Raw genomic sequence first — 25,071 nt, 5'->3', positions numbered from 1 at the left:
AGCAAAAATCATTAGATTCGAATATCAGGCAAGAGCCTGCAATATAATTGCATTATGACTTCGAGTCAAGCAAGAAAAAAATAACTATAACCAAATTCCAACCCAACAAAAATGTCGGCACGTCTGGTTACCATAAAAAAATTGCGTTCAGTGCCTTCAGTGTACAGTCTTAACCAGTCCAAGGTTTAGTCGAAGGTGCATGCCTTGTTAAAGTAAATAAGTCACACAACTGTCAATGACACAAGATTATATTATTTTATATACCAGTATATTTTGCACTTTATCACATAATGAACTATAAGAAGCATTAATAGTTAACACATCAGAAATTTTCTATCTTGCATTCAGATTGGAAGGAAGCATTGTTACTTCAGCATGTTTGAACAGCAAATAAAACAAACAATATAAGACCCAACTGTCTTCTTTGGCTCACACCCCGTTGAGCATGAATCGATTATTGTTAAATATGGGCACTATAAAGCATTTAGTGGTAAAGAGTTGGTCAGCGGAACTGTATAGCGCTAACTCGCAGTCCGACACAGTCTTTTCCGATTTCTGTACATAAAGTAACACGACAAACTTCTCCTTTGAATTGTGATTGGTAGCAAGTTCCACTGAGAGGACACTTTTCGACTGGTTTCCCCCTGCAAAATCAAGTCGATCATTAGGAATAATTGAAAATAATTGTCATAATTGATAATTGAAGTGGTATTTTCAACTTCCCTACTGAAAATGAATAACAAAATTAATTATTTTTCAAAAGGCGTATCTAGACTTTCACTATGGACAAGGGTCTTGACTAGCGGCCACTGACAGGATCGAAGCTATTATTTCAGAAGAAAGACCTTTCTTGTATAACATGGATAAAGGAAATATGCAAAACAGTTTCTCATTTATCACAAATAATAATAAAGATATCTAAAAAATCAAAAGGTACAAATAACATGACCAAACCTGTAAATTGGAAGGTATGAAGCACCGCAAATATCGAAAGGATTATGAGCATCGTATCTCAACTCATGAGTATCCCGTGGATTTTTATCGCAAGCAGCAATGATTTTCCTAGTCTGCGCAGCAATCTGAGGCTTGGGGCCCAGCTCGAGCAGTCTTCTTGCAAATCCAGCAGCAGTCTAAATACAAGCATTTAAATTAGCAGGCTGCAAGTCTTTAAAATCCCCAACTTTATATTTCCAAATAGTCTGTTCATATAAATTGAGCATGAACAAATATTAAAACGAGAATATCGGTCGGAGACCGAAGACTTATCGATCGAAAATGCGGTTTCGATTCATGACTCTATAGTGACACCGCGTGTCCCATCACTAATTAATTAATAACTCGCTAATTATACGACATAATTCATCCAAAATCAATAGGCTTCTGGTCCGAGATATGATGAATGCACATGCAGATTCAATCACGCCTTCTTGAGATATCGCGTGCATCTAACAGAGAGACAGACAAATACCTATCAACATACTTACCGATCTAAAGATCGATAAGTAATAAGCGAGTCTATCTACTGACCTTATAATTCTTTAATTTGAAGAACAGATTCTGAGCTGTTCTCAGAGCTAACATTAGATGTACTGGTTGCCATTGACAATGTGTGAGATACGCAGCCATTTCACAATTTCTTTTCTGCTCATCTAAGCTTTCTTTTGGAAGCTCTTTTCTTCGTTGTTCCATGGTTAAACCAACAATATATTCTCGACAAATGGTGATCAGTTGTTGAGCCTATAAACGAACAAACCATGACAGAAATTGACATAAATCATGCTTACATGTGTATTTTCAATTTAACGAAATCCATAATACAAACAATCCTTTCTGCATGCTAAACTTCAATTATACATTCTTGGTCTTAGATAGAAATTTTCAGATGATGATCAATTTGCCCAAACAGAGTAATCCCAAAAACAGAATTTATAAATTTCTTAATTACTTCTATGAAAATTAATAAAATGTAATGAACATGTGCGTTTTTGGAATGTACCCAAATTTTTCAATTATGTTCTTTTTAGAATATGTTCCAAACAATCTGGGTTGCATTTTGTATAAATTTGATTAATACATAATGACCATTTTAAGAGAATAAATACATTTAATTTAGCTTCAAGGAAATCTTCACAAACAAATGCTCACCTCACTTATCTCCTGTTTGTTGTCAACAACTAACAATGGAACAGAAAGCAAAATATATCTGAACTTCTTGATGGCTTCTTCAAATTTCCCCGCGGTTGTCAATTTATAGGCATCTTGTAACCAACTGGCTAAATCCGCAAGTTTCGTTCCATTGAGAGGCAGTCCAGCCTTTCCCCCTGCTTCTCGCCAATTTCTGTGAGGATAACTAAACACAGATGGGATGGAAGGAATGCCGATGTATGTGGAACGAGAACGAGCATAGGTTCGCATAAAGAGTGTCTTGTATGGTTCAAAATTTACAACTCCAACTTGGTCATGCAAAAGCTGAATTAAACAAAACATAGGTTTAAATTCAAGATCTACTAGAAATTCAGTAAAACGAATATGCAGTAATAATTCTGGATAGTAATACTCATAATCGATCAGAATTAGGATTACATTACTGTGTCAATTTCATTTCAAATTAATCATGATGCTGAGAATTCTTCAACAAAACCAAAGAGACATAGCACAGAGGTGCATGTTAATCGCAAGTCCTCCTCACAAAGAAAGTCTCACCCTGACAAAGTTGATGATTTTAGGCAACCTGAGTTACTTGTTTGAGACTTAGCTAAAACTAAGATTGTTTTAACCTAAGTGGTCAAAACACTTGAATTGTGAGCAGAGAAACCCAATCAAAACTTTAGCAAAATGACGAATATATCATAAACGAGACATACCCTGAAAGCAGTATCGAAAGAACCAGCCAAGATATGGTCAACGGGAAGTTGAGAATTATTACACCAAACTTGGGCTTGAGAAGTTCCTGAACAAAAATGAATTGAAATCTATCAGAATGTCAAATTACAAAGGTAAATGAGTCGTAAGTTTCAAAAGTTTGGGAATCAATGAATATATCTGAAGTGCATTCAGGAATCACAATTCACTGTGATAGTTTATATCTTATAACTGGCATACTCATTTCAGAGAAAAACAATTTAAAGCAATGATGCCAAAAACGCTGTTCCTCAATATCACATTCTTTGTGAGAAACTGTATTCAATACAACTCTTTCTAACATCGGCACATATTTACTGTGAACACAAACATTCAAATTACTTTGCGAGTCTTCCAATTCAACTCTACCTTCCTTACCTTTAGTTGGAGGAACAAAATATCCTTCTCCTCCTTCAGAAGCAGGAATATCTGGCAACTCTAGATCAGCAGGAAGCTCCAGGTCATCATCATCAACATCCCAACCTCCTCCTCCACCCTCTCCACCACCATCTTCATCTCCATCTAAAGCATCACCATAATCTTCTACAATTGCACCATCCTGAAAATAATATTATTAATAAAGTCGATTTAAGATTCGAATTGGTTAAAATAGAAGAGGAATGCTCTAGTATGTGGACACCAAATCTGTGGCAAAGCCTAATATTCTATTCTAGTTATAGGAATTTGACCGAAATGAATTCTAAACAAAGTAAAACTTGGAGTGAAATATTAGCCCATAAGACTTCCAAATTTTTTTAAATATTTTAGAAGCATTATTCTCCCAAGTAACTACTGAAAATTTGAAATTGATTAGTCTGTTGGTCGGTAAATACGAAGTAAGAACAATTTTTTTCAGAACTTCGAAAACCTCGACAAACAATGGGTTTGTTTTCTCACTAGTTTAGATAAGATTGAACACTAGCGATTCCCAGCCTATGTCAGAAAGCCATTTCAGAACAGAAAACCAGACAAAGCATGCAAATAAATCAGATCCCAGTGTTGATGGGAAAATTTACAATATCAGTAGATGAATTTCTGCACTAGTTACAAACACTTGTCTGTTAATTAATAGGACCATATACCAGATTTCTGGTCAATATTAGCTTAGATTAGCAAAGTTCCTGAAAGAAAAATGAAGGAACTAACAAACTGATGAAAAATTCACAATTGATTACCTCATCCAGAATAATATCAGCATCATCACCCCATCCACCAGTATCAATATCAGCATCCATATCAGCAGCCAATGCTCCTGTCTTACCGTGACCAGCCATTGATCCCTCAAAGAATCCTGATGGAGAAATGGACAAAAGAAAACAATAGTAAGGCAAAAGGTAAGTGAAGGAGACAAATCACTCCAGACTAGCTCTGGTCACTGATATATAGTGAGCTACTATTTTTTGGAAAGGAACCTGTCCCATCCGTTATTACCAACCCAAATTAAATGTGATTTTAGAGATAACGTGTTTCGGAAATTTGAGCATGTAATTTGGAGCACATGGAGCAACATTTGCTTTATAGAAACATGAAATTTAGCTGTGAACAACTATAATTCTCCACTTTTTTGAATAAAATAAGTACAATACCAAACACACCTTTGCTGACAGTTAGCAATGGCCAATTCTCCTCAAATTGAGAGATAGGTGGAGGTGGTTGAAGTAACTCAGCATTGGTTGGAATCTCAGGCACTCTCTGATCTTCCTCAAATTGTTCTTTGAGTTGTTCAGCTTCCTGCTCCATTCCATGAGTGGCAGCGGTCAGATATGCGAGCGGAATTTGTCCACACGAGCGTAGGATTTTCACACGCTCGGACACATCTCCAAGATACAATGCAGCCTGGTAATGCCCAGATGTATCTTTGCGAATTTCAGCTGAAGTTGAAGTAAAAGAAATTTTTATATTTATTCTGTGATTGTACAGGGGATCGTGCTGTCCATATTCTAATTTAGGTGAGAGGTGACAACCAGAAAACGATATGAAAATCTGATTCATCACAGAATTATATTATTTGTTTTCAGTTAGAAGGTTTTCAAATATGCCATCAGCAGACTTGTTTAGACTTAAGTAAAATATAGGTACAATTTGTGTGTTCAGAAGGAATATTTTAGTTTCTACAAACATCATTCACAAATCAAACTTTCGTGGGGCCTTCTTTAAAATTACCCGAAAACGTTTGTGCCACATATCAGTGTTGGGTGGGAGGTTAGGGGGGCTTGAGTCATCGACTAGACTCACCATTTATCGAAGATTCGAAGTAACTCGAGTCAACTCAATGAAATTACTCAGACTTATCATGGACTCATCGTCAGTGAGACATAGATCAGTGACTGTCTTGATTTCAAACTCATCTCCAGACTTGGATCACTCGAGTTCGGGGTACTTGCACTCAGCATGGCCATATTTACAAATCAGGTTGGTTCCCCATCTATGATCTATGACAGCAAGACCTTTAACTTATTAATTAATCTTACCAATTTTCATCATTTTTCTCAATTTCTCCAAGTTTCCAGTTAGCAGATAAAGAAAAGAAAGCTTGTCAAAATTCTTGGTTCTCTGATAAGCCATTTCCACGACCTGATGGTTCCCTTGAGCAAGAGCGACTTCACCAAGAGCTTCCCAACATTGCTTGTCATCGAGAGCTTTTGCAGCAGCAAGAGCAACCTGAAACCCGAAAGAAAATATTTATATGAAATAGTAAAAATTGTTTATTCCATACACTGATAAGCACTTGCACTGAATAAGGCTCGGTACAAGCAGTCACTTCAAGGTACTTCAACTTCAAGGGGCTACCATAGTTTGAAAAAAGCAGAATCTTTAAGGTGGTTCTGCATTGTCCATTATCATAGCCTGGATAAGGAGTGGGGATGAGATTTTACCTTGAAATGCTGGTATATTTAATTCTAAAGTTTCATCAAGTAGGGCAGCGCCCCACTTTTCTTTTACAAGTAATATCGAAAATAACTTTCGAACAGTCTGTTGATGTATTTCCATAACTGAGAATTCTCATACACCTCAAATAAAAAGTAATATAAGATCATACCCCATACCTCGATATCACCACACTCCAGCGCCAAAGTAAATCTGGTTTTCTCATCTTTAACGAAATGTAATGCAACTTCAGGATATCCTTTTTGTTGCAAGTACGCGATGATCGATTGACCGACCAATTTTGCGTTTCTAACCATGTTCAACACTTCGTCATATTTTCTGTTAACCTGGACAAAACACAAAATCAAATTATTATTTATTAAAAATTTAGGATTTGTCAGTATTGGAGCAAAAATTTGAGCGCAAAAAAGTTTGACTATTAACGATACAAAATTGAGTGTTCAAACAAACAGTAAAGCATGTAATGTTGCCTCAATTTCTGTATGTTACTATTAAGATTGTTACGAATCTTACGATTCCTGAGCAATTTTCACATAAGCTTGGCGTTGCTCCAAACTGACCACGTACATTAGAATCGAAAGCACTACCTAAGATGATAGTTAATTGTAGTTCTAAACCAGTGGTTCTTAAACTTTTTCGAGCGCGACCCAAATCTGAGTTTTATGAATACTCGCGACCCAATCCTAAATGACGCAAAATGTGTTTTTAATGTTAGTACAGTTTGACTCAAATACAGACAACTATTTATTAGGAACAGTCCATTGACTCAGTGAGATTGATGAAACTGAAATTTCCTTTTCATTATATCTTCAATACACAGCTCTATTTTACTTAACGCAATACGCAAGTTGTCACGGGTATCGAGGCAATTGCGAGCTTAGTTTTGATAACCGTCAGTGCCAAATATCCTATATATAAGTGCCTTGTCGCGAATTGTAGCAGAAAAGGCGTCCGCTGTCCGTCGCAAACACGACATCCTAGCTGGCCTTCGGTATCTCTCGCAATATACAACTTTTTACTCATCAAATGTGCACACACTGCTTCGTTCGCAGTAAATGGTGCCTCGAGATGAAGTCACATTTTCGCTAGATATTGAATAATCCAATGTCGAGAAGCGAGCTTTTACATTGCGTCGTCTATTACAATTTACATTACCAAAAAGACACCCATTTTTGGTTATTTTAATCCACTAAGACGACATTCCACGCGGTAAACACAACGACAAGCGACGTGCATGGTTACTGATACCATAAAAATAATACACGTGACTGGCATATCAGAATTGTGATGTAACAATGAGCTCAAGACAGTTCTTCCCGTGAATGAAATTTTATATTTCATTATTTTTAAATACCAGAGTTTAGAAGCTAAATTGAAACATTGGGAAAGCTGAAAATTCGTCCTTCTCCTCTTAGATTGACGACCTTGTCGCGACCCATTTTTAAACCTTCCGCGACCCATACTTTAAGAACCACTGTTCTAAACCATATAAGAACGGATAACTGATTCCCATGCTTTTTTCAATATATTTTTATATTTGCATATATTTCGAAATTCTATATTCCCTCCTTTCTATGCATCACAAATATTTCCATTCAAAGTTCAATATTTATTGTATCGCTAGCTAGTTTTATGCACAACTTGCATTAGTTTTCGTTAGTTTAAAGTTTTATGTATATGTGTACTTACCAATGCCTGTTTGAAGCGATATTCTGTGGGATCGATACCAAGTACTCTTGGTCTTGTCTCTCTGTCCAAGCAAAACACACTTGTTCCACGAACACGAGTGATGTAAATCGGTAAGTCGAGAGTACGAATGATTCCATTATCACTAAAAACATTCTCGTTTTGATTACAAAAATTATTTTCTAATGTTTATTAACTATGCAGTCAACTGTTACTATTCAAACACTATTCAACTACTAAATACAAGTTAGAAAGATGTACAAACCAAATCGCATATTCAAATGGTTTTTAAAGTAATGGTATTCCAAATTTAAAATTCTTCATTTTGAGAATTTATCAAATTAGTTTCATTCAAAGAATTATGTGATTCGAGCGATTAAATTGTCATGGTATGTGCATAACTTCATTTCGTTTTTGATAACTTCAATCATTTTTCATTTGAATTTTCCTGAATTTGCGAATTCAAACTCGTTGAATATGCACGATTTCTTTGTCATATTTGTTGAACGTCACCCAATTCAGAATATATTCAAAATTCCATTTTTAATAATATTATTTCTGAATTCTGAATATTAGGTAGATTGATCGGTTTCGAACATCTCTATTAGTGTATGTCATCATATTATTTATAACAAACCCTACCCATTAAGAAGAGCATATTTAATATGATTTGAAGTCGTGTAGATGAAGACCCCACTTTCGTCCCATGCTCCAGATTTGACTCTCACATTCTCATGTACAGTTGCTGATGATTCGAGCTTGCGATTACAAATAGCGATGTTATGTTTTGCGAGGAGTGCTACATGGGACATGTCACCAGACCAAACCACCAACTTCACTTTTTGAATCTTCACTGACGCTAGGGCCCTGAAAAAAGAAAAAAAAAATTCAAATTAAACAGTATGGTAATCTAAAATTTCAAGTATGAGTACACGATCCGCTCATTCACAAATTTTGCTCCGACCAAGACACTATGTAATCAGCCACTGATATCTAATGATATGTGAGGATATTATTTGGAAGGAACGCAAGCTTCCCAGTTCCTAATCGCCTACCTAATTTATCATACTCTGGGTGAGATGGAGGGTATGGGATTTGAACCGGGGATGTAGGATATATTCTGTGATGCCAATACAGTTAAGTCTAACACTTTAACCGCTAGGCCAGTTTGGCATCCGGGATAAAATGTATAAATACAACATAACACAATATTGCAGCAATATCCATATGCGATTTCCAATACGCAATTCTAGAATTTTATCTAAGTAATATTTCTGAGTAAAATTTTGACTTGACTAAAAAAATGATAAACTTCACAAAAAACAATATTTTTGATCAAATAAATATTCAAAAACTTCGCAACAACTTCGTTAAAAATTGTAATTCCTATTTACAGCTGAATTAAAAAAAATACAGCATGTAAATTATATTTCACCCTTAATACTCCAATTGACAGCTAATTTCCATAGAAAAAAAAAAGATAAATTTTTCATGAAGAAAGTAATGTATCACGCACTGCATGCCTGAATAATGAAGTTTTAATGTGGCACAACAATCAACCCTTCAAATATACAAAAAAAATTTTATCAGCGAGTATTCGATACGATAAACAATTTAATGTAATCTATTTCCAAACGATAAATTTTTTATGAGGGACAAAATTCAATTACATTCAACTATCGAACACTAACAAAAATAGTGCACTTACAGCCATGAAACATAAAAACAATTAGGCAATGAAATTAATAATGGCATAAAAAATTCATTTGACGAGATATTTCGGTAGACAACTTGCGTAGGCATTTACGGGGCAGACATTATTACAAAATTTATTCTACACAAATATGCAAATCGAGGGGTTTCGAGAAAAAAGGGCAAACATTAAAAATTTGAAAAAGATGATACTAAAAAACGTGGGCTCTTTAATTATGCTGGTATCTATTCATAGTTTTAAACAATATACACCAGATACAGGAGTTTGAAAATAAAAAATATATGTCAAAAATTTGAAAAAAAAACCTACTAAGAAATGTATGCTCTATATTAATTGAGCTGCTACCCATTTATAGTTTAAAACAATAATCACCAGATACACAGGGTTTAAAATAAAAAAAATACCAACCTTTTCTGTTGTACATCATAAAGAGTGATCCCATCTGCTGTTCTTAGCAAAAGAGATCCTGTACCAGCGTAAAAAATCTCGTCAACTCCTGGAACTTGGATTTTCTTGGTTATTTCGTTCTTCAAATTCTTGATGACAATTGTATGGGTCCTATCTAACACAGCAAATCGATTTCTTGCCACCCATACAGCAGTGAGACCAGATGAACGTTTTCCTTCAGGTGCTAAAATTAAATGATAAGTAAGGTCACATGCACTCACTCAGATGCAAGGGGGGATCATCAATGAGCCAAATTGAAAGTGGCCGCTGAAATGCCAAGGGCTACCGAAACCAAAATCGATTCCAGAAGAGGGAATGTCATATGATCAACAAAATTTGCTCAATGCAAGGTCGCGACACTCACTCAAGTGTGAGGAGACTCATCACTGAGCCATGATGTTACAAGAGCCACTGAAACGACAGAAGCTACTGAAACTAAAATCTATTCAATAAAAGAGAATTTAATTGAAAAAAAGTGTTAAAACTTCCAAAAATGTGACACTTTTCACAAAAATATATAAAGATTCTCGTGGCGTAAATCATAAGCATTTAATAAAGCCAAAGATAGATTTTTGAAATTGAATAATCTACTATTCAGAATACATTTCAGAATGACATTTTTGTTTATACAGAATATTGAATATTCAAAATTGGGTCATGTTAAACAAAGACACATAGACGTTAATACATATTCAATGAGTTTGAAGTGGAAATTGCGAAAGGTAAACAATACTTCGATTAGTTTTATTTTCCCATCTTTTTTCCCAAATATTAAGTGCTCAATATGATAATTTTTCGAATGAAACTATTCCTAAATGTTCAAATATTATTAATTTTCAAATAAAATTGAGCATAGAATCTTTGAGCATAGAATATTACACAAAATCTTTTCAATAATCACCCACTTACCATCAGGGCTAGAAGAGTCGCTATTCTTAGGGATCTGATAAAGATCATAAGTAGAGTTCTCAACATTAGATGGTCGTGATGTTACAAGAACTGCATTTTCGGCAGGGTTGTATGACAGGGAATACGGGTTCACCTTGCTTCCCCTAGAAGAAAAAAATAGTGATCACTTGCTACATCTTGATTCACAATTTCTGAGGTTCTGTTAATCATCTGGCAGTTTCATTGTAGGTGAGAATGGGCAAAATTGAAAAACTTGCTACTCTGAATATATATTCTGAAATAAGATTTTCAAATAGGAAATTCAGACATCAATTAAATCGTGTCATATAAACCGGAGAAATTTACATAAATCATTGTGAGTTCATAGAAACTGGAATATGCATTGCCTAACCCAATATACTTCACTCCTAGATGAGGTGGTGGGCGATGGGATTTGAACTAGAGATTTTAACCTTCGACCCCCTCATAGTTAAGTCCAACGCTTCAACCACTAGGCGCACCACCGGGCACATTAAGCCTCGTTTGAAGTTTTGGCAACTTCACTAAATTTTAATTATGTGTGTATTTTTTTTCTTTCGTCTAAAACCCACCCTCTCAATTGCATGACCGCTGTGTCCTTGCTAGTCGTGAAATCCAATCCGCGAAGGTATTTGTCCTTCACGTAATATAGAATGTTTTGGTTTGTGGCGAACGCTGGTCTCTCACGATCCAGTTTGAAAATGACCATGCCTCCATCGTGGCCAGCTGCAAACAGATTGAGTGTGGGATGACAAGTCAGAATCCAAAATCTGAAAGAAAGAAAGATTCGATCATGTTATAAAGATGGAAATTGTACAGTTTATCATAGTAAAATTTTTACAGGGCATTTCTATATATTTACTCTGAGAAAGGCTCTGTATAAGCAGAAAATGAGGTTACTATATTTTCGGAATCAGAATCTTTTCAGTTTTCCAATTAACATATGAAATTTAAAATGCACGAGCCAGTGATAAGAAAACAGCTACAATTTTGATCGGAATAGAAATTTCCTGTTTATCACAATGGAGAGGTAAGCATGATAAGACGGCCCAATCACGACCTCAATTGCATATGGGAATAGTATTTGTTCCAGATGTATAGAGTATAGACTTGATATGATGGAAGAAGTCGTAATGCCCATAACCAACCAACAGTTACACCCATTTTCTTGCCTGATTTCCCCTTTCTTAGTTTTCAATTTTAGAAATAAAATTTTGAATGCAAAAGACAGAGTTTCACTGTGATCACTTACCTGTCATGGTCACGTCTGAATGATTGCACTCCAGTTCTCTTGCTCATGTCCCATACTCGAATAGACTTATCTTCCGAAGCACTCAAGATGAGTTCGAGTTTAGGATGAAACGAACAGCATGACACATTGTTGTAATGACCTCGACAAGAGTCAACCTGCGAGAGAATATAATTAATTTGAACATTTTGATTTAACGAAAAAACACTTTAAAAAAATTGAACGAATATTCATGGAAACTCACCTCCCAGGCTTTCGATTCATTCATTCTCCATAATTTAACCAGTCTGTCATCAGCAGCAGAGACGACCAATGGCATTGTTGGGTGGAAACACGCCCAATTCACACCTCTATCATGACCCTAAATGATGATGACACAAAAAAGTATATTTTATAGCATGAGCTGATTCAGATATTATTTAAAGTTCAATTATCAAAATAGTAATATGAAGATAGGGAGTAGGTTGTGGACGTGATTGACTTATTATATACAGACTGAAAAAATGTAGATTTAAGTCTGTGTTTCTGACCACAACACGATTTTTAGTCGGGCAAAAAAATTTTGATAGCCTTACACAAAAATGAGTAATCTCTTTATATTTTTACGTGTTATGAATTAAGCTTGAACAGAACATAAACAAACTAGTGACAACAGCTCATTATATATTATTAATCGAATACTTATTTTACTCTGAACAAGGCCCTGAATACCTAGAAATCATTTGGAAGGAACGGAATTGTCAATCCAATTTATCACGCCCTGGGTGAGGTGGGGGCATGAGATTTGAACCCGAAATGTGTGTTTTGATAATTATTGACAAAAACCAGTAGACAACATTTTATTTATCAACGACCATTTCTAGGAAGTGTTTATACAGCAATCACTAAAACAAATATTTTGTACAGTTTTGTAACACAATCTGTTTGATATTTAGAGCATATTGATTGAATAAAAAATATTATCATTTTTAGGAAAGGAGAAATTTGAAAATAATTTAACATGCTAACCAGATTACACACAAAGAGTTAATAAATTGATTAACCAATCCCAAATTATAGCATATATATTTTTTAATTTTTACCAAGCCCTGTTCCCATTCCTAAAATCAAAAATTTATCATATCATCTGAAATCAATTTCAAATGTGAAAGAATGCTCCATTTGTTGTGAATATCCAGCGATCATAAGATGAAGTAATAGTTATAGTTTATGATTAATTGAGTGAAATTTTTTTTTTTAAATATGTAATGTTAAATGTGGTTTATATGTTACTGTTTCAATGTGTCAATTACCATCTGTATCAACTTATATACAAAGAAGTCAGAAAACAAGTTCTGTCTTAGTGCTATATTCATGTCTGAAAGTTGGTATCTTTATGTTTTGGAATAGCCAAATTATTACATGTTGAAACTAGCAAGTGTACCTATATTTATACCAAGAGGAATAAAAGAGCATTGTAAAACGAACATCCAAAATTCAGTTACGTAAAATAACAATTATTAAAACAATAAAAACACCAAAATTGAATGAAAAATTTAACAACAGATAAATATTAATACCCCATGTCTTTCAATGTCCGATATGAGTAAATAAGAAGAATCTTACAGATTGTGATAATTGAATAAGGTTAGATTACAATCGCAAAGCCTTGCCTGATTGTTGATATAAAAATACATATTCAGATGTACAGAGCATGATATCATTCAAAAACTCGAAGCAAGGTGTGAAAACATGTGTAATGTAGACAATAACCTGATATATGTACAAGCGTATCATCGTGTGTGTATCATTTCAGAGACAATAGATGTCGTGTGGTGAAAATTTAACACAGGTGGTGAATGGTAATATGATATTTGTGATGTGACATCACATTCCTTACTCCACTAAATATTTTTTATGATTTCAAGAAGATGAACTCTACTTCCTGATTGAAAACACATAGCATTAATAATAAACTGATGTATCTTTTAAATTTTTTTGCCCCCCTCTCAACCAGAATTTATCAAGCTATGAAATCTTACATAAAGATTGCATTCTTACAATGTGATTCAAAGATTTTGTCGCTATTAGAGACATCCCGATGTTATTCTTTTTTGCTGATATTGATCTCACGATCAAGGAAAATGATGATTTTACGAGATATAAAGTTTACTTTGCCCAAAAAAATTGTTACATGACTAATTTAAAGTATTGTTATTCCTTTCAAGGTTTCTATGTCATTTTCAAGATCTGATAAAAGTTAAAATAAAGGTTATTGAAAAGCATCAGAAAACTAATCTAGGAAATATCAATCATATTAAAAATCAAACAAAAGAACTTGCAAATAACGCAACCGAATTAGCAAACATGCACTTCAACCAAAACCAAAATGATCACTCTAAAAACAAGAAAAATCACCTCCAAAACATGCTTGACCACAACATCAGTTGTGCCAAAAAGTTCGATCGAAGTTGGACCTGTCCCAGAATTCCTGGTCTCCTCAGAACCTGGCGACAGGTTTTTTTTTCTCAAACCTAAACCAAAATACTGAGTATCAAATTAAAAAAATCAGATCGAAAAACAATTGAAATTCTAAAAGCAGCTCTTGTTCGAATCAAGAGCAGTTGGTAGCTTTTGAAGTCTCAATTTGGGAGAGAATTTGGGAAACTGCTGAGACCATTTCCCCCCAATATATCATTTTGTTTGCTAAATGCATGGACTCGATGGTGGAGAAAGTCATAATCAACAAGCGATTAAATGACCAACTCTACATGCCACAGAGGAGTCGGTCCAACAATCCTCCACAGGAACTAACAATTCTGTGCAGGCTAATTAGAGGTGCGTTGGTAAGAGTATTCTTAACGCTTAGCACGATGCGTCAGCCGCCGAGCCATCAAGCACATGTATAAACAATAGTGCATAATAAAATGATAAAAAGCAAAACGCTTCTGTATCTTCAAAATTGCTGACGAATTTTTATAATGAAAATGGAATGTAAATGGGATGCTTCATAACCCAAATCCAAGCTGATACTATAAAGAAAAAAAGGATGAATCGATCAAGCCATATTTGCAATAATTATTCCGCAACTGAATAAAAACGATCAAATTACAATCCCAGACCAAAATTGAACACCAAATTAAAATTTCTGACAATTCAGTATCTTTTTAACCTCAAAGACATATTTGATAACTGCTTTCGGGCCTTCGATTAACCCCTTTGCAATATCTTTCCCAGTTTGCAAGGACAATGTCTTAGGTTCTGCTGGCTTCGATTCTTTTAAATCTTTACATAGTGAGATAAAGGGTTAAGAATAAGCATAAAAAATAGGAAGGAAGTAAATACTGCATATTATATAATCAGGTTTAGAAGTCAAATTTTTCTGGTGTTGGAATCTGTTCGTATTACTAAATTGCAAAATAGAATTACTTAAAGTTTACCATATTATTGTATGTCTGCCATATAGACAGTTTTGATTAATTCGGTAACACAAGCACATTAGGCTGTGTAAAACCTTCTATTGCCTGAGGCATATAAACACATCATTTACATTTCAGATTATTATCAAAATTGACGTTTTATTATTACATCATTACACATATTAAATTTAGGAATAGAGATGAATATACGGTCTGCCAAGCGCTATTGAAACGGCCACCTCCATAGAGGGCATATTTGAATGGCATATAGATCGATGGGTTGAATTTTAGGGAAACTAGGAAAGACATGTATAAGGTAAAGATTTTTCAATCTTTAGCCTGAATGGAAAATAATGATAAATATGGCCAGATTTGTGTAAAGTTTTGTTAATTAGGCCTACACTATGCCCCGCTTTAAGTTATAACTATCTATGGATACTTTCACATGAGTATAATACAATACATACCGGCAATATCCCACACACGAATGGTTTGATCCAAAGACGCAGATACCACAAGATCTTCTTTCGGATGAAAATTAGCGGACATGACATAATGATTGTGTCCAGTCAATACAGCGACGCATGTACGAGATTGCCAGTTCCATAGACGAATTGTCTGTAATGAAAAATATATGAAGAAAATAGAAGTAAAAAATGTAGAAGTTAAATCTTTACAGACAAAGAGAACAGATTTTCGATTTTAAGAAAGTAATAATTAAACTAATATGGGTCAGTTTTCAAGGTAGCTATGTTAGATTAATATTAAATTGATTAATATTAATATTCATTGGCATTTTCATTTTTAAATGTGGTGTTGCCCATAAAATAACTGATGAAAAATTGTTATTAAATAGGAAATAGGAAACTAACTAGAAGTCTTTAACCCAAAAGGGCAAAATTTGACAAAAAAAGTTTTTGGGACTTCTCTAACTTTTTACTGAAATTTTTGGGGAATATGGATTCAAATTTAGATGAAAAAACGAGCCTATAAAGCAAATAATTTTTTGTAATCTTTTCAAATAATTTTTCTTTCGAATTTCGACTTTCGTCTTGAAACCCACAGGTTGACCTCCTCAAATTTAAACATAAATACAACAAAAATATTTAGCCAAAAATAGATTTCAAAGAAAAAACCCAAATAATTTGCATTTCACATTTGTTTACAATATAAAACACTGCCATTAACACACTTGATGATGCCAAGTTCGATAAACAATAAATTTTATAGGCAACGTAATAAATAAAATGCAATGCATAATAAATGAAGCTTAATGAAATTGAGTCTATTCATAGAATGTCTATCAAATGGAAGTAGTTTAGAACTTCTTCAAAAGAAATTTAAAAAATACGAGAATTAGCCCTGCTTTGAGAGTAGGGCGACCTGGGGTCTGAGGAGCGATATTCTAGGGGCATTCAATGAAAGTTAATTGAATGTCATTTGTTCAATTCTTCGACTATAATGCATTTATTCTTTTTCTTTTGTTTATTAGATTTTTTATTTTTAAATGTGGCGTTGCCCGTAAAATAACTGATGGAGACTTGTAATTAAAGGCAGACGGGGCACAGGGGCCCCAAAGGGCATTGAGAACCGCTGCCTTGTCTTATCACTAAAATTGAAAATTCTCTATATCAAATAAAACCAATTTGAAATAAAATGAATTTGATACATAGACATTCCTGCATTCTAATGTCACTAATTTTAAATTTTACTTCAAAAATAGCAAAACTAAATAGTTCATTCATTATCAACTAATAGAATACCTGATCATCTGAAGCACTCAGAATCCATGGATAATCATGATGAAACATTGTCGTACGAATGTAATCAAGATGACCAAGCAGAGTGAACAGGCATCTTTTGAGCTTGTAATTCCAAACCTGGATAGAGGTAGAAATAAATAGTAATAGCAAAAAAATTAAAAAGCAGAGGTTTAGGTTTAGCAAAAAACAAGTTATCCATATGCTTTCCATTCATAACATTTACTTATAAGAGGGCAAGATGGCCATGCATAGGTTCTCAAAGTGCTCTGTGCGGAGCCCCAGAGGTCTTTGAGATGGCTCTCCCCGCGAGCTATTCGTTAACTTATTGAAATACTGACTTGTCTAATTCTGTAACTGTCCAAAGAAGCAATAACGACAATAATAAAAATTGACAATGGTAGCGTCGAGATGTGGTAACAAGGCAGTAATTTAAATATGACACAATCTATAAGTTTCAATAGATAATTTTAATTTTTATAAATTGGTTGTGGGGCTCCGCAAATAATAGTCAGATTGTTCACGGGCTTCATAATGCCATAAGTTTGGAAACCACTGGACTAATGGTTAGGGAGAAAGGCAATAACAATAATTATTACAAAGGGGTGGGTGGATCTCAATCGAAGATTAATTAATATTTATTTTGTAATGTGTTTTTTATGAATAATTAAAATAATTGCGTATGGATGAGAAATATGGTAGTCAGAAGTTTATCAGCATCTATAACAACTTTTTACATTTTATAAATAATGTATTGCAACATGGTGGAATGTTGGAACTTAATCAAAAATAAATAATAATTTTGAGATATCTTTTCATTTGAATAATTAAGATGGTTACGTATGAATACGAACTAGAGTAGTACAAAGTTCATCAGTTCCTATAACAACTTTTTATCGTTTATAAATAATGTATTGTGACATGGAAATTACAAGCTTCCCATGTTTCAATACAAAGAACGCGGATATTCAATTGGTATAATGGTCAGTCTAAGTAGTGAACAAAAATTTCTGTCCATTTTGTGAATAATAACAATATAAAATATTAATAATTTAACAGTTTCAGAACGTAATTGAAAAAAGGACACGTCTGCACCTGTGACGTCAATGCCAATTTCAATATTAAATAACAATGAATAGATGATGACAACATGAAAAATGTATGAAGATAAAGGATGTTTTGATCTCGGTAGCTGAAGAAAGCATTTATGCACTTGACGAACATTTGATTCCTTAGCAATTAGATATCAGTGGCTGCTTATACGAAGCCTTGGTCAGAGTGATAGGTACAAAAAAGAGTGGGAGAAGAGTTGTGTGAAAGAATTTCATGTTATATGAATTGGACATGAAAAAAAAATTGTATAACATACCTTATGTATTTTTTATACTTCAAAAATAAAAAAAACAGACACTTTGAAATAGGCCTACTCGAGATCTGAAACTATTGAATGTTAAAAACATGTTTTTATACAACATGGAACGTTGAAAAGTTTTAGCCCCTCATAAGGTCCGATATGGTACTTGACTACAACACTTAAATTTTGTAGATTGATCATCATCAATGGATCCTTGGGCCACTGATAAAAATTGGTTTTCCAACTAAAGTTCTATTTTCAGATAATCTTTAGCTGTGAATGTACTATTAAAAAAATAACAAAATGACCTTGATTTTATAGTCATCTCCGCCAGATACAAACAAAGGCTGTTGGTTATGAAAACATACACCACGAACAGGGCCTGTAAAGCAAACAAAATCATAATAGTATAGCCTATTTTATGAAAGAAAGAAATCTTTTCCTTGAGCACATTCGAGCCTTTTGCTTGTAATATGAGACAGAATTTTTACTATGTAAGAGTGTGATGGCCTAATGATTAAAGCCTTAGACTTAACTGAGTTGGCATCGTAAACATGCTCCCACTCCCTCACCCGAGGGGGGAATAAGTTTGGTAGGCAATGTCGTCCTGAAAAGATTTCGGTCATTCCAAACTATAGTAACTCCTTACCAAACAGTGGCTGCTTGTGCAAAGCCTTATTCAGAGCAAAAGGTATATAGATAGGTTGTACGAAAAATGTTTAAAACTAGCATCTTCAGCTTGATTCAATTGTAACAAAACAAAATTGGTCAAGAATAATATTTTGACATTTATCATTACCAATAATTAAATTATATCCAAAAAAATATTTTCAACCATCTGAATGAGATATTATTAACCTAATAGCATAAAAAAATTCAATGCTTACCATCATGCTCTTCAAATTTATCGATCAACGTGCACATACGATAGTCCCATAGTTGAATTACACCACTGTGCAGAGAAGCAAGAACCCATGGACGTTTCGGGTGAAAGGAAAGCCCTGAAAGGAAAAAAAAAACATTTTAAATATGCAGCCATGCTTTTAAGTGTAAGATTTCAATTTCATATCCAATTTTTAAAGAATAATAAAACAAATATTTTTTAAGTCTTTGAACAAAAAAAGAGATAACAGTCCCCGCCAGAAATTTTATGATATGTTTTCTTTCATTCTGTTTTAAGTTACGTTGGGACAAAATGGGTTAGGATATTGCTTCACCTTTGAACCCAAACTAAGATAAACATGGTCCATTAGTTTTAACTAATACAATCAAATGCTACTATTAAATAATTTCAAGAGCCAATCGCTTAAAAAAAATTATTACTCACCTTTTACCCTTGCGGACTTTGTCTCAAACTTCGTTAACATTCTCTGATCTCAATAATCTTTTCGTTTTATACTGACAATAAATAAATTCTACAACATAGAAAAATAAACACATATATTACAAGAATGAATGCAAATAAGACCGTAAATCTTATTATGACAATATCCATTGTGGTAATGGGTAAACTTTTATTATTGTACCAAACATGATAAAGTGATAATTGAAACTACTTAAAGTTTTAATTATCCTATTGCCATGAATGGAGAAAATATAATTGTAACTGAGAGAAACAAAATTAATAAATTTTAATGTTCGCAATCCTTGACCAAATATTTCAACGAGTAGTTTCTAATAATTTGCAATGTCAAAAACGAGATATAATAAACCCAGTTATAAAATTCTTTTGTTTATATATTATATAAATTGATAATGGATTATTAGCTATCAATCAGACACAGTACATACTAGCTTTAGCTCAAAATCCATGAAAAGAAAATTATAACTGGGGTGCTAGAGAAGTATATGTATATATATATAGCCATAATATGGAAATTTTCAGACCAGAAAATCTTCGTTTCAAATAGAAATAAGGCAAAAATAGACAAAACAAAAGATAATAGTACGCATGCCAGTGTGAATAAGATTAGGCTGAAAGACCAGTACCAAATATTTTATTGTCAAATTCTTTTCACAATTCAATATGAAGCAACCATGTTTGTTTTGGAGATAATTCTAAAACGAAAAATAGGGATCAATTATTTCTTATATTAAAATTGTAATGAATGAAATTTCAGTTTATTGCTAAATTGAAAACATAGGTAAAATAAAAATAACCAAAATGGCAGCCAGTAACAAGTAGTACAATATACAAGTCCAATTACAAACAGATCGATTGTACATCGCAATTACATAGACATTCATTTCAAATTACATTTTGTTATATATCGGTCATGCAGAATGAAAAAAAACGAGTTTGACTAAGCATGGGTTATGTTTTAAATAAGATGCATTCATCTTTGATCCAAAGCCGATATGTTTAGAACCCGATATGTTTAAGAAAAAACAAAATGTTTACTAAAATTACACCATTTTTGTATAATACAATAGGGAAACTCACAGTGGGCCTTAGAGAATATACAGAGTTTGGTTAATAGGAGCACAAGTGCAAGATTGAATAAGGTGTCAGTAATGGCAAATAATAGAACCATTAAACCAAGTAAATATGATCTCCTATAGAAAAAAAGCACCTTCAAACAATAAGAATATAAAATGTACCGTAACTCTAATTATTAAATTTGTATCACAATTATTCGGTAGATATCGAATGTAAAACAGTGAAAAAGAAATTGTTGGAATTTGGGGCAAGGAATTAAAAAACTGAAAAGTGTCAATCGATTATGAATGAAATCACAATATATATTGAATTTTATACAAAACATTTATCATGATTTTGCCGCACTAGTAATTAATATTTAAAAATATTATTGGGATTAGGAAATATCGAAGCTGTCAGCAAATTAACTAATTAAAACCGCATTTCAAATACTTTTAGCCATTCAGGATTCATGAAAACTAAATATTACCCTTTGTAAATTGAAAAGAAATATAGGAAGCCAGAAAAAAAAATACTGTATGACAACATATCTGCACCACATGCAAAAGGTTTTCAATACAAATAGAATGGATATTAAGATAACCTGAACAACGGATTTTAAACTAAACTTGATATATTAATCATAGCCGCAAATGAAATTTAAGTTTCAGTGCTTGACTGGTTGAAGCATTCTACCAATAACCAGATTTTTTCACATACTAGAACAATAGAAAACACAGATAAAAACTTAAGATCACATAAACAAAATTATCACAGTAAAATTTATAACAATCCTCTTTATACCTATGAATATAACTTGTATCCTCCATCACAAGTGATAGACTTTGCATGATGAGCAACTTTAAAAAAATTCCAATTTTATTCATACAAAGTTTAAAATACTTTGATAATTTTGTCTACGTGATCTACATTTTAATAAACATATAACAAATAAACATAGATATATACAGAAAATTTGAAAACAAATTCTTCTTTGTGAAACTTGTCAAAAGCAGCTAGCTATTGGAACTATAAGAAAACTCAAAACAAAAAAAATATATCATAATAGTCTTGCACTGAGACTAATTCTTAAAAACTGCACTCAGGAATGGTTTAATGAAAGGAATGAAAGGAAACTAAGTTTATCAGCATTTGAAAACATCCAATGATTTTTCTAACAACAGGTATTAACTTATGTTAGCCATGCAAGCATTACAAAATTTGTAAGATCATTCGCGTGTAGGGAGGGATACTGATGATTACAACAAAATTTTCAAAATACTGAAAGTTACAATACTGAAAAATACAAAAAAATATATACAAAAGAAATTTTTTCCTCGAGAATCTTCATGCGTGACTTTGGTCGTTGACACCCAGGTTAAGGCCAAGGCCTAACCCACGACCCGCTGATGCTGTAGATCTACCAGATTGGGGTCGTCCCATGTGACGTTCTTCATTTGGTGATGTTTCCAATACGAGTTGGTCAAATTCTTCTTTCACATATCGTTCCATTGGTTTGTCTTCGTTTATGCTATCAAGAAGTTTTCCCATCGTTTCTCTGCGTTTCAGTTTCGCTCGTTCCATTGCTTCCAATTTCACAATTACGGCGTCGATTTTAGAGACAATTGATCCGATGCTGTGTTCCATTCTGTCTACACGACGAGTCAATATCTGGAAATCATCTTGAGAAACGAGATTTTTAGAATCAATACGGCGGTTGTCATCATCATCATCGTCGTCATCACTGTCTGCCCCCGACTCCGCAGCGCTGACGTGTGAAACTTTGGATCTTGCAGAAGGTGGTCGATGCGAAGATGAACTTCCAGTACCTCCAGCTGCGGTTTTCTCACGTTCAATTTCATCTAATTCATTACTCAAATCCGCTTTTTCTTTCTCTAAATCAGCATGCATTCGTTTCTGTTCATCCTCATTCAGTATCATGTCACCATCTTGATCGTATTTTGCAAAAACAGCTTCAATTTCGGCGTCAGGTATTCCACGCATTTTTAAATCTAATCGCCATTCTTCCCAGTCCAGTTGTCTGTCATGATTCAAATCAGCAGATTGTATGGCGTCTTGAATGTCACGAATTCGGTCTTTTTTCAATGAAAGCTTTTCCAGAACTTTGTTGTATCCACGCTTGATGTAATCAGAGATCTCAAACTCGCTTTTTTGGACAGATATTTCAGCTTTGACCTCAGAATAAGTATCATTAATGATGGCCAAGAACATATTGAGCAGAACGAAGAATACAAAGAAGACATAGGTGAGGAAAAAGATTGGCCCAAGAAGACGATTCGCAGATTCCAGCTCGTGGAAATCAAAATCTCCCAGAACAATTCTAAATTGAGTATAAATACTTTCCTCAAAAGTGCTGAAATCTTTGACTTGAGTTCCGAAAACCAAATAGCCGAGCTGAGCATAAGCAAAAAATATGATAAAAAACATTATCGCAAATCCAGCAATATCTTTAGAGCAGCGTGAAAGTGTCGATTGCAATTGTGTCATCGTTCGATTAAAACTGATGTACTTGAAAATCTTGATCCAAGCAAAAAATACAACAACGGCCACCATGTTGTTGTATTGCATTTGCCAGAAAGCGAGAAATTCAAAATCAGCATAAATATGAGGATTATCCAGGAGGCCATTTAGCAGGCTATCAACTTTCACAGTCCGATAGATGTTGAATGCAAAAGCAATAATGGAAAGGACAATTACAAGAATGTCCAAACAATTCCAGAAACTTCCAAAGTACTTGCACTTGTGACGCTTGATTTCCAAAATCTCTTCCACAATGTAGTACACAATGAATAGCACATACAAAATTTCACAAGCCATGAGGAAATAATCGTAAGTAGAAACATATCGAATCAATTTTACAGTACGAAATTGCCAAGATGGCAATGCTCCTCCAGTAGCAGGAAATTCAACAACCAAGCGAACGACACAGAAAAGATTGATGTTAGCGTTGTATACCGAAAAATCAATGAATACAACACGAGTTCCACGATCAAGCCATAAGTTAGTTTTCAGATCTTCAATGAGGGGCAACGACGCTGCTTTTGTTGAAAACAAATCTTGAACATATCCTGCTCCAGAATAGGTCACATCAAGTAAACCCCAATGAGAGGATCCATCCAATTCTTCTTCTGTTTGATAAGTCCAGGCAGTACCATTTTCTTTTCCGAATGGGGTCGTATCTTCCTTATCTGCATGATAGGAATCGAAGCATGCAGTTATTTCATTCTGAAAATCTGGGTGAACTTGACAAGATCCATTTTGAATTTTCAGTTGTCTCATTCGAGGAACTCCAAGTAGCTTATTCTCATAATAAATATAACCAAGATCTTCTTCTGAGACGTTTTGATTGTTATACCATTTTTCCCAATATAATCCATTCATCAATGGCCCTTCTGCAAATCGCCAAAAATCTTGCATTGTTGTGATACCTCGGAAATTGTTGGTTGTTTCTGTGAATTGGGTGTCAAGGAATAGCTCTTGCATCACTTTTGTATAGTAAAAATGAGTCGAACTAGTCATTCCAAAAGTTAAGATGCAAAGAGTTACCAAGAAGAAAACGTAAATAATCAATTCACGAAGGGTTGTACGAATGTATAATTCACGATCATTTGTGGTATCCTCTGTGTGACGAGTACCCCATAGGCCACGGACACCTTTCTTCAAACCGGCCCACCAACTCTTGCGATCTCCTGAATCATCCCCAAACTCGCTCTGTGCACCCATGTTGTCGTAAGACATGTTTCTTCCAGCACCTACCGTCGACACGTACGCCTCCATGGACATTTCACTGGGTTGCCCTCCATTATTATATTCTCCCCTACCGTTAGTATCGTCTTCCATACCTCAGAATAGTAATTGTTTAGTACCAAATTTCCCTGCGAAAACTTGTTCCTGAAACGCTGCTGACCCGACCAACGCAGCATAAGAAATGGGGCAATATTGTTTATGACGTAAATGAAGAACACGTCGGTTTCCTGCTGTTTTGGGTTTAATTTGAGAGCGCTATCCGGTGGTAATTTATGTTTAATTTTTTTAACACAGGCCACGAACGCTCGCTAAAAGTACCGTATGTTTATCGACTAACTACAGAAAATATTTAATCATTATTGAGTATAATTTTACTTATCCAGGAATGTGCGGTGTGGCTCATGTAAATCCTATCCTATTTACGTTACATGTATGCATTGTTTACTTTATAGAGTAAGTAAATGGGACCGATGGTTACTTATCTTATCAACACTAAATGCACGCCAGTTATATTCAACCTCAGAAGTTAAAATAAAAATATCAACATTATTCCCATTTT

The 25,071-nt window shown here is 34.1% G+C and overlaps 2 protein-coding genes across 3 annotated transcripts; both read right to left on the bottom strand.

Moving 5' to 3' along the window:
* Positions 1–232: 232 nt before the first annotated feature.
* On the bottom strand, positions 233–19,826 carry LOC120348328 (coatomer subunit alpha-like). Of its 2 annotated transcripts, none has more exons than XM_078120363.1 (23): positions 19,653–19,826; positions 19,213–19,326; positions 18,634–18,707; positions 16,975–17,091; positions 15,679–15,829; positions 14,965–15,077; positions 12,058–12,174; positions 11,817–11,971; positions 11,137–11,334; positions 10,547–10,689; positions 9,599–9,821; positions 8,119–8,343; positions 7,480–7,621; positions 5,949–6,116; positions 5,373–5,562; positions 4,497–4,772; positions 4,077–4,192; positions 3,280–3,460; positions 2,865–2,950; positions 2,146–2,469; positions 1,528–1,737; positions 955–1,130; positions 233–644 (listed from the first exon to the last, which is right to left on the bottom strand). In XM_078120363.1, the coding sequence occupies exons 1-23, from the start codon at positions 19,690–19,692 to the stop codon at positions 503–505; spliced, it is 3,681 nt and encodes a 1,226-aa protein (XP_077976489.1). In that variant the 5' UTR covers positions 19,693–19,826; the 3' UTR covers positions 233–502. The 2 variants fall into 2 exon arrangements, with proteins under 2 accessions (XP_077976489.1, XP_039274380.2); XM_039418446.2 differs by lacking the exon at positions 14,965–15,077 and adding an exon at positions 14,211–14,326.
* LOC120348329 (polycystin-2-like protein 1) lies at positions 19,739–24,708 on the bottom strand. Its single transcript, XM_039418447.2, has one exon. It carries the CDS (start codon positions 24,603–24,605, stop codon positions 22,092–22,094), a length of 2,514 nt encoding a protein of 837 aa, XP_039274381.2. The 5' UTR covers positions 24,606–24,708; the 3' UTR covers positions 19,739–22,091.
* Positions 24,709–25,071: the final 363 nt, after the last annotated feature.

This window comes from Styela clava, chromosome 1 (genome assembly GCF_964204865.1).
Source record: "Styela clava chromosome 1, kaStyClav1.hap1.2, whole genome shotgun sequence".
Classification (NCBI taxonomy): Eukaryota; Metazoa; Chordata; class Ascidiacea; order Stolidobranchia; family Styelidae; genus Styela; species Styela clava.
This window is presented reverse-complemented; position numbering and strand designations above follow the sequence as displayed.

Excerpts from the sequence above, each read along its gene's own strand:
- LOC120348329 (XM_039418447.2), bottom strand. The coding sequence starts at position 24,605 with ATGGAAGACGATACTAACGGTAGGGGAGAATATAATAATGGAGGGCAA.
- LOC120348328 (XM_039418446.2), bottom strand. The coding sequence starts at position 19,692 with ATGTTAACGAAGTTTGAGACAAAGTCCGCAAGGGTAAAAG. Across the intron at positions 15,830-16,974 it reads TGAGTGCTTCAGATGATCAG|ACAATTCGTCTATGGAACTG; the intron begins GTATTCTATTAG and ends TTTTCATTACAG. Across the intron at positions 1,738-2,145 it reads ACAAACAGGAGATAAGTGAG|GCTCAACAACTGATCACCAT; the intron begins GTGAGCATTTGT and ends GTTCGTTTATAG.